Source organism: Dictyostelium purpureum (assembly GCF_000190715.1).
Source record: "Dictyostelium purpureum unplaced genomic scaffold DICPUscaffold_354, whole genome shotgun sequence".
Classification (NCBI taxonomy): Eukaryota; Evosea; class Eumycetozoa; order Dictyosteliales; family Dictyosteliaceae; genus Dictyostelium; species Dictyostelium purpureum.
The window spans coordinates 1-12,702 of NW_003519690.1; the positions used below are offsets into that span (position 1 = coordinate 1).

Consider the following 12,702-nt stretch of genomic DNA (forward strand, 5'->3'; position numbering starts at 1 on the left):
AAAAAAAAAAAAAATTTTGAAATTCTTGGGAATCGGTCAGTTGACCGACTTGTTGGTAACAAAAAAAAAAAATATTAGAAATTATTATGGTTTTTCATTTTGGCGAATTGGGCAATCGTAAAACCCTCAAAAGAATCTTAAATAAATTTATTTATTTTCTCACACACATCAACACAAAAAACAACTCAAAAAAATATTATATTATTGTTATTTGTTAATTTATTTATTTAAATTAAATTATTAAATAAAAAAAAAAATTCTTTCATTCTTTCATATGATTGGAATCATAATCTAAATAAAAATTTCAATAAAAATTTCAAATAAAATTTCAGGAAAAAAAAAAGTGTTAAAAACGATATTTAAAAAAAAAAAAAAACCATAACCGCTGTTGAACAACCCCCAACATGTTGCTACCTCAGCTTTATTTAGATTGTGCAAGCCTCTAATAAAGTTATATTTACTCGTCAAAACTGTTAAGTGAAAAAAAAAAAAAAAATAAATAAAAAAAAAATAAATAAAAAAAAAATAAATAAAAAAAAAAAAAATGAAAAAAAAAAAAATTATAATAATATATCTTATCTATCGATCCTTATTATTATTATTTCTTTGAAAATAGTTAAATAAATCTATTTATTTATTTATTATAAAAAAACATTTCTTTTATTATTAATTATTTTTTTATTTGTTTTTATTTGTTTTTATAACAAAAAATATTATTTTTGATCAAATTTTCTTTTTTTGTTATTTACTATGACTTTATTATTATTAAAACTACTATGGTTATTATTATTATTATATGTATTATTATTACTAAAACCAACATTACTATTACCATTACTTGCTAATGGTTTCGATTTTTTTAGTTCCATATAATTATTATTTATACTGTTTACATTATTATTTACATTATTATTTACAGTATTATTATTATTGAGCAGAGTTATATAGTTTGGATATTTTTGAAGATAGGCCAAAATTTTTGTATCCTTCAAAAATAAAACTTGGTTAAAATTTTTTGGTAAATGAGATTGAATTTTTTCTATTGGAACACTTTCGATAACTCTGAGATTGTACTCCACCCATATCTTATCAAATAAATATGATAAATGTTCTTTTAAAGTTTCTTTAGTTATAAGATTATTTTTATATAAATATGTTAAAATTTTACAATGAAGTACAATAGCTAATTTAACTGGAATTTTGGCGGATGCCGAAGCTATGGTTGGATTTAATGATGAATATGCATATGGTATTCTAGTGCCGCTAATTGAAGGAGATAATCTATCATTATTTATACCTCTACTGTCGCTATTAATATTATTTATATTAATAGTTGTATCATTTTTTAAATTGTTTGTTGTCATTTCTTTTTCTAAAAATAATCTTCCTAAAACTCCAAAACTAAATTCCATATTATTAACTGTACTATTATAAATAATAACACTCATTACAAACATTATATACCAATAATAATTTTTTTGTTTTTTTGAATATGGGGTGAAAATAAAAAATATAATATTATTATTTTTTCTGGGTAATTAAATAAATCTTCGAAATATTTAAAAAAGATATATTCCCGCTATTGTCTGTAAATATGGCAAGTTTTTTTATGATCTTGATTTTTCGGGACTTTTAGATCATATAAAAACAAATAAAAAAATAAAATAATTGAAAAATTTATATAAAAATAAAAATAATACACAGAATAAATCTTTTTAAATTTTATATTTACAATAAATAAAATCGAAAAATATTTTTATAAATTTTTTTTTAAAAAAAAAACTTAACTATTTATTTATTTAAAAATATTTATAGAAAGTTAAGAAATTTAATCGAATAAACCCATACCCTATTATTAATTAAAAAAATATATGATATTAGTATAATGGTGATTATAAAGATTGTATATTTTGTATTTAAAAGATAATTACCATATCGTCGTCGGATTCTTCTTTCTTTTCTTCTTTCTTTTCTTCTTTCTTGGCAGCGGCAGCTGGGGCAGCGGCAGCAGCAGCAACTGGGGCGGCAGCAGCGGCGAATGAACCGATTTTACCTTTACCAGCAGCAATTAAGGCATTGACGTCTTTACCTTCTAATTCTTTGACAACAGCGTTGACACGAGCTTCATCAACTTCGATACCAACTGATTGGAGAACTTTGGTAACATCAGCAGCTGATGGAGTTTTACCTGAAAGTGAGGCTAATAAGTAAGCAGCTAAATATTTCACTATTAAATTTAAAACATCATGTTAATTAATCGTTCGTTTTTTTTTTTTTTCTTTGATTGATTGATTGTGTGTGTTATGTATCTATCTTTTATCTTTAACTCTAATCTATTTTAATTGATGGATTGATATGGATAACTGATAAAATATAAAGATAAAAGATAATTTAATTATAATTAAGATATATACTTTTGAGTGGTGCCTAGACTATATAACGTAGAGAAGGTATCAATGTATTATCACAACTTTTAAAAGTTTTTTTTTTTTTTTTTTTATGCCACAAAAAAAAATTTTTTGAAAAAAAAAAATTTTAAAAAAATTTAAAAATTTCGTAGGCAATAAAAAAACAAACGTTTCAAAAAATTTTTATGTGCACAATTTATTATAAATTTAACATAATAATAATATTTAACATAATAATAATATTTAATTAATAATTTAAAAATAGAATTAAAATTTTAGAAATAAAAAAGAATTGAATTTATTAATTGAATATTAAAATAGAAACAAGGTATTTTTGTTTTTTTTTATTTTTTATTTGGTGTTTATTATTTTTTTTTATTTTTTTATTTTTGGGTTTATTTTTAAAAATACGAAAATATTTTTTAAACAAATAAAGTTAATTTTTTTAGATGGTTAAATTTATTAAATAAATAAAAATATAAACATTAAATTTAAAACACATTTATTTGATTTTATCTAAAATTACAATTTTATTTAATTTTTTTTTATTGATTTGAATTTTGTTTATTAAATGAAAATTGGCAAAATGAAAAATCACTAATGGAAATATCACCGTCTAAAATGATTGGGAAATGATTTAATAAAATTTTACCAAACATTAATTCAGTTATTTTTGAGTCATACTGCTCCATAATGATATCTTTTTCTTTATTAACATATTTGATGACTGACTCGTCGTCTACTCCTATCAGTAACAATTCTAATGGTTTCATTATATTAAGTTTTTCGGTGATGTCAAATTGGATGATCTTTGAAATTTCCGAAATGTTTCTACCAATGTTTGATTCTAAATCACTATTAATACGGTCGATTAAAGATGTGGTAAATATTGAGGTTTGGTTTTTGTAAAGTTTGTTCATATTCTCTGGGATATTTGAGTATAAGTAAATGCTATCTATAATTTTAAAAAAAACAATAAAGGTTAGTTTATTATAATTGTTGTTTAAACTTAAAATATATAAGTACCTTTTATATTTTTAAACAATGGGTTTTCTACAAAAATAGAGGAACTTTTATCATCACTTGATTCATTGATTATATCGAAAATAAATAGTTTTTTAAAAGCTGATTTAAAAAGTGGTGTGGTATCAAAATTAACTTTATATTCATTTTTAAATATTGTAGATAGGTTATTAATAGTTTTGTTGATTTCATTTTGTGTGTTTTCTAAATGATCGATTGATTGTGATGCATCAGAAAAATCTATATGAATTTGTAAAAAATAAATAAAATGGTTAGATTTAAATGTTTTTTTGAAAAATAGTATAATAATGTAAATAGTTACTCTTTTCTTTATTATATGTACCAGTGTAGTAAAAAATAAAATCGATTGAATAGTCATTGTTTTTGATGTTGTTTTTCAAGTATTCCGAAAAGTCTTGAATATTATATGTTGTGTAACAAAAGAAACCACATTTATCAAATATTCTCTGAATCTGATTTACATTGTTTTTTACTCTCTCATTGTTTTCATTATCTCCAACAATGAATGCATTCTTTTTTTTTTTTGAATAGAAATATGAATTTAACAAGTCAATGTTTGATAAATCCTTTTCTGTTAATTCTTCAATGAGTTGAATAGATTTTAAGAGTAGATTTTTTATATCAGCATCTTTGATTGATCCTATTGATTTTTGACATGTTTGAATATAGCTTTTGCTTTGAAGTGGGGGAATTGAGTTTTTTTTTTCTAAATATTTTATAGTTCTTTTTAAAGATGATGATAGGTTTGATATTGTGATTCTGTAGTCTAAACATTCGAGGCCAGTACTATTTTTTTCTTCATTGCTTATATAGCTGAGTATATGATTTAATTCTTTAATATTTGACATTTTTTTTATTATTTTTTATTTTTTTAAATTATAAATTTTTTTATAAATTTTTTTTTAATTTATTTTGATGAAAGAATTATTAAAAAAAAAAAAATAAAATTTAAAAAAAATAAAATTTTATTTTTGATAAAAAAAATATTAAAACTTTGTATATATATTTTCAAATAAAATATAAATAATGTTAAAAAAAATAAATAAATTAAATAATGATATCTAATATTTCACAAAATATTCCACTGGGACAACAAGCACCAGCACAAGTACCACAGGCGCCGCCACAAGCACAAGCACCACAACAAACATCACAAGTACCACCACAAACACCAGCAACACAACCAGCAGCACAACCAGCAACACAACCAGCAACACAACCAGCAACACAAACAACAGCACAAGCAACAACACAAACAGCAACACAAACAGCACCACAGCCAGCACCACAACTCACAAACGTAAAATTTACACTAGAATTTAACAAACATAATCAATTTATGATTTTTTTAACAGATTTGTTAAATGAAATATTGGGTGAAGATTTTAATAGTTTTCTTAATTTTTTTGGTCAAAACTATGAAATCGAGGTTTTAGATTCGTTTCATACAATAATGATCAAGATTTCATCAAATTTACAATGTCTGGAATATTGCTTAGAAAAAGGAAGAGACCTTATCGGTAATAAAGATATTACCAATCTATACAAAAAATTAAACGAATATACTACCAACATTGGTCATTTAAGGTTTGGCGCTTTTGATTCATTAAAACAGTCAGCTAAAAGTATTAGAGTCGAAAAAATAAAATTCGAAGAAGATAGAAAATTGGATAGAGCATCTAATAATGTAAATGTTAATATCGCTGGTAAAGTTTATGGGGTTGTAGAAGTAGGAGCTAATGCGGATTTGGGTCGTATCGGTCAACTAATACTACAAAATCTGGGTCAAGAAAAATGCAATGAAATAAGCGCATGTCTCAGTAAATCATTTATAGAATTATCCGAAGCCTTTGAGCTCCATTACTATACATACATAGATCAGCCATGCATCGATTTCGAGGCAATAGGAATAAATGAGTTAAATAAAGATGATTTCACCACTTTTATAGACTCAATCAAAAAATTTAGAGAAGGGTTTTATATAAAAATACATAAGATAAAATACCAATCATCATTTATAAAATTAATAGAAAAAATTAAAAAATCAAAAAGTAAATGTCAGCTGATGTAAAATAAAATAATAATAGTAGTAATAAAAACAACAATAAAAACATAATTGTAATATAAAATCAAATCAGTTCTTTTTTTTTTTTTTAATAGAATTTAATTTATACAATAATTTACTTTTATATCGCTTTTTTTTTTTTAACATTCTAAAGTAAACTGTTGAATGTGAGATCACAACCAGATTTTTTTTAGATTTTATTTGTATGTATAAAACATTCTTTTTTATATTGTTTTGTTAACGAATTATCTTTTTAAATCAATTTTTGGTTCATTTTGTAATACAGTGGTTTCTTTACATAAACAAAATCCATTGGTTCTATTTTTACATTCGCAAGCAATTGTTTTTTTAGAAAGACTTTTATCTGTAATAGATGGAGATGGTTGTTCCATATATCTATCTATATTTGAAGCAACAAAGTTCGTTCGAGCCCATTGATTAAATTGATCAGACATTTTAATTAAACGAATAATAGTTCGTGGATTTTTTATAGAGAGTCGTGGTAATTGAGTAATTGGGTCTGTGCTATTTAAAAAAAATTGGTCATAAATTAAAAAATCGCCAATGGAGGCTTGACCATGAAAAATTTGTAAACTATTTAAAAGAAGTTTACCAAATACAAGTTCTGTAATTTCTGAACCACCAAATGCTTCTTTAAACTTTTTTCTTTGTTCATTGAGTATTTCTTCATTAAATTTGATGTTTTTGTTTAAGTTTTCTTTGTATTTGATATCGAATTCATCTTCGGGTTTAATTGTAATTAGTCTATCGACCATATCATTCTTTATGGAGTTTGAAATGGATGCAAGGTTTCTACCGGTGCCTTTTCTTAAATCGGTTTCAACATTTTCTATGAGTGATTTTGTAAAAATTGATGTTTGACTATCGTACATTTTATTTATGGTTTCTGGTATATTTGAATATAAATATGCTACATCTGTAATTAATGGTGATTGTTAGTATAAGGTTACTATAGTGAATGTTACGATGATTGATGTGCACACTACTTACCTTTTGACATTTTTAATGAGGGTTCTTTGAAATTATTAATTAAATCTGAAATACTATTGGATTCTTTGTCAATAATATCTAAAATAAATAAATTTCTAAAATTGGCTGAAAGTGTGAATTCTCTTTTATATTCACTATTTGGTTTAATTCTACTATCAAATTCTTTGTTGGCACTGTCTTGAATGGATATTCTTTTTTCTTCCAATAGTGCAACCAATTGACTTATTAGAGGTTTTTTTTCAATGTTTAATATAAAATCACTATTTGGATCATCTATATTATATGAAATAATGGAAAGGGTTAGAATGGTTACTATTGGAAACAATAATTTATAAACATACCTATTATGGTCCCATTAAAGTATATAATGGTATCAACTGAAAATTCATTGTATTTGAATTCATTAACAAAATCGTTGGTAAATTCGCTGAGTGAGGTGCCAACTTTGCATGTAAACTTACACTCCTCTAATAGGGTTTTCACCTTTTCTACATTTGATTCGGCACATTCATCATTTTTATTATGGAGTAAAAATGCTTTTTTGACTTTATCTGAGTAGAAATAGTTTTCAAATTTGCCTCTTTTATCTGAATAATTGGTTGGTATGCCTTTTTTTAAATATTCTACCGCATCTTTTGATTCCTTTAATTTGATTTCATATTCTTTTTTCTCACTTTCCTCTAAATCGAGATGCTTTAACAAACTGAATGCTTCTTGATAGATCCTAAGGTACTTTCTTTCTAAATTGCCTGGATACTTGCCTTCGACTCCATTCAAAAAATCATGCAATGTTTTTCTAAGTTCTGTTAATAATAAAATAGCAGTTTTTGATTCTTGTGATTGTTGTCCTTTTAATAGTTGATTTCTAAATTCATTTTCTTTACACACAAGAAACTTTAAAAAAGATTCTAATTTTTCAATATTTTTTTTTTTATTATTTTCGTCTTCGATTTCTGCCATTTTTTTTAAATATATTATTTATTGCTTTTATAAAATTACAAGATTTGGTGGTCGATATGGAATATGGATATATAAATAAATAAAATTATTATAAAATTATAAAAAAATTTAAATTAAAAAAAATAAAAAAAAAAAATAAAAAAAAAAAATATTTTTTTTTTTTTTTTTTTCAAAATTAATTATAATTTTTTTTTAATAATAAAATATAATTGTATAACATAAAATACTATAATATTAACCAATAGTATAATAATAAAATAAAATATAGAAAAAATATAGTTTAAATGTCATCAGATCACATTGATAGTAGTTTTGATATTGATACTAGTTGTGATAATGAGGGAGATGATGGAAAAAAAAATAAAATGAAAACATCCATAGATATGGGTTGTTATATAAATTCATCTATTGTTGTAAATAATAATAATGGTGATGAAGAGATTTATGAAGGTGATACAGATATAGAGGTTAGTGATTGCGATCAAAGTTTTAGTACACAACAAGAATGCGATCAACCAGATGAATTTGCACCAACTCAGGTTTTAGATGATGACTCATATGAGCCACAACAGTTTTATCGAAGTGATAGCATGTCAAGATTTAATGGGGTTTCGAGTAATAGACTCGATGAAAATGTAGATAAAAATATAAATAAAATATTTAATAGTCAATCATTCATAAATGATAGTAATAATAGTGTAAATAATAATAACAACAACAACAATAATAACCAAATCAATTTTAGGCAATTGGTTAAATTAAAATCAACATTAAAAAACTATGAAATACCATATAAAGAGTTAATAATGGAAAAAGAAATTGGCAAGGGATTTTTTGGTAAAGTCTATAAAGCGAGATGGCGTGGTAAAAGTGTAGCAATAAAAAAGATAACATTGACAAGATTTAGGGATTTATCAGAACAGGAAATATTTGACAAAGAGCTATCAATTATGAGCAAACTATGCCATTCAAAGTGTGTAATGTTTATAGGTGCCTGTTCCCTGGATACATCAAATAAGTGTATAGTAATGGAATATATGGAGGGTGGTAGTCTAAGGCCATTATTAAACGAATTTTTAGAAAATAAAAAGCAAAGAGAGGAAGAAGACTATGACGAAGAATGGGAAGAGGAGAGTGATAATGAAGAGTTTGAAAATTTCCAGAAACAGTTTTTAGTTCCCCCACCACTACAATTAAGCATTGCACGTGATATTGCAGAGGGGATGAACTATTTACACACAAATTTCTCTGACCCAATTATACACCGAGACTTAACAAGTAGTAATATATTGTTGGACTCAAAATATACAGCAAAGATCAACGATTTTGGGCTATCAAAAGAATTAAAACCTGGTCCTAGCCAAATGACAGCTGCAATGGGATCACTTGCTTGGATGGCACCCGAGTGTTTCAAAGCTGAAAAGTATAGTCAAAAGGTTGATATTTATTCATATGCAATCATTCTTTGGGAATTAATTACATGTCGTGATCCATATAATGGTATGGAGCCTTTACAAATGGCATTTTTAGCGTCAGTAGAGGATTATAGATTACCTTTAGACGATATACCCCAATATTGGTCCCAATTAATTACAAAGTGTTGGCATAGAGATCCTTTACAACGTCCTTCATTCTCTGAAATATTACAATTTTTAGATCAAATTGAACAAAATCAAGATTATCAAAATTTAAATCAAATTTATAATAGTTATAAAAATAAATTAAAGAGCAATAGGAATAATAATAGTAATAATGATAAATCAATAAATAATAATAGAGGTAGTGGTAGTGGAGGGGTGGGGTATTATGCAAAAAGTAATAATGGAGGTAGTAATAATAATATATCATACAGTACAACCGATATAGATAAAGATATAGGTGATGATAGTAAAGCTGATAAATTATTTTCATTAAATCAAAATAGACAAAAAACCTTTATAATAGGTAGTCCTCAGAAATCAACATCAGAACCAACACTAATTCCATCAAATATCAATAATAATAATAATAATAATAATCAAAATAATAATAATAATAATAATAATAATATATGTGATATAATAAAAAAAATCAAATTTATAGAAGAGAATAAAGCATTTTTAATATCATACCACGATAATAGTTTAATTAAATATTTTAATATAGAAAATAATCAATTTTATGGATCTTTAAGAATTGAAAAATCAATTGTAGATATGAAGTATCAAGTTATAAATAATAAAGTGTTTTTAGCTGTAGCAACATCAAATAACAATTCAATTTCAATATTTGATTTATCAAGTGTGGAGAGTTCCCAAGTGTTACCTGAAGATCATGTAATAAATCCAATTAAGACTTTCCATTGTGATCCAACACACACCATCAATTCAATTACATGGAATTCTCAAAATATAATTACCGCATCAAAGGATAAAACTATAAAGATTTGGGATGTCGAAAATAGTAAAGCTCTTTCGACTATGGACCATGGTGGTGTGAATGTATTGTCCATAGATTCACAGTCATACCAACCTTTGATGTGTTCGGGTGGCGAAGATGGTAAAATTAAATTATGGGATCTTCGTAATGCTCATTGTTTCCGTACATTTGGTAATCAACCAGGTGGTAGTAATGGTCCCATTACATCATTGGTTATTAGATCTCCTCATACCGACCCAGTTTTATTTAGTGGCTCTTCTGAAAATAGTACCCTCAAAGTATGGAATATGTACAGTTCAACTTGTTTGGACTCATTTAGATCCCATAGCAAGGATTTATTAGATATTCATAATAACAATTCAATTAATAGATTAGTAGCTTTTTCATCTGATGGTTTAGTTTCATTTTATGATAATAATAATTACCACATAAATAATAACCATATCAACAATAATAATGAACATCAATCAGATGAATCAATTAGTTTTATAAAAAATATGACACTAAATAATATAGATTCAAATAATCCTTTACAATCAGCTCAATTAATATCTAAAAATACAATAGTTTATTCTTCAAATAATAAATTATATTCATCAACATTTTAATTATTAATAATTTAAAGTTCAAATTCGTTTTTTTTTTTTTTATTTTATTTTTTTATTTTTTTATTTTTTTATTATTTTTTTTTTTTTGGATTTCATAAATCTTTTTTTTGCGACCAAATTTTTTTTTTTTTCAATATTATAATATTTATTATCTTTTGTTTCATAATTTTCTTGTATAATACTTTGTTTTAATAAAAACTATTTTTATTTAGATTTGGGATTATATGAGAAAGTTATGAAACAAAAAATAATAAAGGTGGATAAAAAAAAAAAATAAAAGTCCATATTTTCACTTAAATATTTAATGTTTAGATTAAATATAATAATATAATTATATTATATAATTTTTATTTTTATTTTATTTAAATTTAAATAAAAAACCCTTTTAATCAAATGGTCAGGTGATCATCATTTAATCACTAATTCCATCAACTATAGTAATATTATCTTTATTATAATAATAATGTAAATTGCCGTTTTAAAAAATTTTTTTTTAAAAAAAAATTTATTGTTTATAAAAATCTTGATTTTTTTTTTTTTTTTCAGTTAATAACTTTTTTTATTATGGATTTAATTATTTGTAATATTAATAATTGTAATAATAATAATAATAATAATAATAATAATAATAATAATAATAATAATAATAATAATAATAATAATAATAATAATAATAATAATAATAATAATAATAATAATAATAATAATAATAATAGTAATAACAATGATAATACAAATATAGATAAGAATAATAATGATCAAGATTATACTAAAATTTTATTTTTAAAAATAATAAATAATATTGTAATAAAAAGAATTATTTATTCATTCATTCGAATGTTTCAAAAGTACGAAGAGGTGACAGTTACAGATTTGGAATCTTTATTACAGCATGATCATAGAGATTTTATATCTCATTTAGTTTATGATTGTAATATTAGATTAAAAAAAGGTTATGTTCCAAACATCAAGACACTAACATTGGGTAATGGTTTCAATAAAAGGCTGACGGAGGGATGCATACCCATATCCTGCACCAAACTAGTTTTAATGAGAAATTTCAATCAAATTATTAAACCAGGAGAATTACCCTCGTCTATCAAATATCTAACTTTTTCAGACCATTATAAAATCAAATTATTAGAAGGTTCAATACCATCAAGCGTAACATATCTCGAATTTGGCCATCAATACAATATCACCTTGGAAAAAGGTATTATTCCCAACTCTGTTACACATTTAAAAATGGGTTTAGGTTATAATAGATATATGCGTGACCAAGCTATACCAAATTCAGTAAGAACCCTTATATTAGGTCTAAATTTTAATCAATCTATTACAACAACAGGAGCTTTACCTACTAATTTGGAGCGTTTGGATTTCGGGTGGGCATTTAATAAACCTCTAGTACCAGGATGTTTTCCCCCATCATTAAAATCGTTAAGGTTTGGTTCAAATTTTTCACATCCAATACCTGATAATTGCTTACCTCAAGGTCTTACTTTGCTGGAATTCGGTGAGTTTTTTAATCATTCTATATTAGGTAAAATACCATCTTCAGTAACATCCTTGCGAATTGGGTCCGATTATCAACATGATCTAGATGAAAATTGCTTGCCTCCGTCACTTTTAACACTTTCAATTAATTCAAAATATAATAATAATATATTTGGTAAGAATGTGCTGCCTCAAATGTTAACATCACTCTCTCTTTGTGGGTATTTTAATTATCAAATCCCACCAAATGCATTACCACAGTCTTTGTTGTTTTTAAAATTGGGTCATTATTTCAATTGTCCAATATTAAAAGATAGTATACCTTCCAATGTTTCCACTTTAATTATTGGGAAAATTTTTAACTATCCTTTAGAACCCCAATCACTACCAGAATCAATCACAACTATTTCAATCGAAAATTCTTTATATTCACATATACCATCACTTTCCTTTTTACCACAGTCAGTTAAAACTTTATATGTACCTTATGTTTTATATATTGAAATAAGTTCGGAACTTATTAAGCTCCCTCCATCAATAAAATTATTAATAAAAAGGATAGATAGATAATATTGTAAATATATTATTTAATATTAATATTTCTGTATAAAGATTAATATTATATTTAGTAAAAAAAATAATTTGTAAAGTTATTTATTTATTTATAAATATGCGCGGGTGTTTTATTTTG

General features: G+C 24.3%; 6 protein-coding genes across 6 annotated transcripts; 3 read left to right on the top strand and 3 right to left on the bottom strand.

Moving 5' to 3' along the window:
• Positions 1-713: 713 nt before the first annotated feature.
• On the bottom strand, positions 714-1,457 carry DICPUDRAFT_83193 (uncharacterized protein; the record flags this gene model as incomplete). Its single annotated transcript, XM_003292543.1, has 1 exon — positions 714-1,457. One exon carries the CDS (start codon positions 1,455-1,457, stop codon positions 714-716), a length of 744 nt encoding a protein of 247 aa, XP_003292591.1.
• A 371-nt stretch (positions 1,458-1,828) lies between these two features.
• Positions 1,829-4,300, bottom strand: DICPUDRAFT_157318 (uncharacterized protein; the record flags this gene model as incomplete). The annotated part of the gene is made up of 4 exons (XM_003292544.1): positions 1,829-1,849; positions 1,932-2,227; positions 3,007-3,363; positions 3,754-4,300. 4 exons carry the CDS (start codon positions 4,298-4,300, stop codon positions 1,829-1,831), a joined length of 1,221 nt encoding a protein of 406 aa, XP_003292592.1.
• A 206-nt stretch (positions 4,301-4,506) lies between these two features.
• Positions 4,507-5,523, top strand: DICPUDRAFT_83195 (uncharacterized protein; the record flags this gene model as incomplete). Its single annotated transcript, XM_003292534.1, has 1 exon — positions 4,507-5,523. One exon carries the CDS (start codon positions 4,507-4,509, stop codon positions 5,521-5,523), a length of 1,017 nt encoding a protein of 338 aa, XP_003292582.1.
• Positions 5,524-5,762: 239 nt separating this feature from the next.
• DICPUDRAFT_157320 (uncharacterized protein) lies at positions 5,763-7,488 on the bottom strand (the record flags this gene model as incomplete). Its single annotated transcript, XM_003292545.1, has 3 exons — positions 5,763-6,448; positions 6,529-6,801; positions 6,990-7,488. The coding sequence occupies 3 exons, from the start codon at positions 7,486-7,488 to the stop codon at positions 5,763-5,765; spliced, it is 1,458 nt and encodes a 485-aa protein (XP_003292593.1).
• Positions 7,489-7,808: 320 nt separating this feature from the next.
• DICPUDRAFT_4928 (uncharacterized protein) lies at positions 7,809-10,502 on the top strand (the record flags this gene model as incomplete). Its single annotated transcript, XM_003292535.1, has 1 exon — positions 7,809-10,502. A coding segment is annotated over one exon (2,694 nt), but the record flags the coding sequence as incomplete, so codon positions are not given.
• Positions 10,503-11,351: 849 nt separating this feature from the next.
• DICPUDRAFT_40804 (uncharacterized protein) lies at positions 11,352-12,581 on the top strand (the record flags this gene model as incomplete). Its single annotated transcript, XM_003292536.1, has 1 exon — positions 11,352-12,581. The coding sequence occupies one exon, from the start codon at positions 11,352-11,354 to the stop codon at positions 12,579-12,581; it is 1,230 nt and encodes a 409-aa protein (XP_003292584.1).
• Between the last annotated feature and the right edge of the window lie 121 nt (positions 12,582-12,702).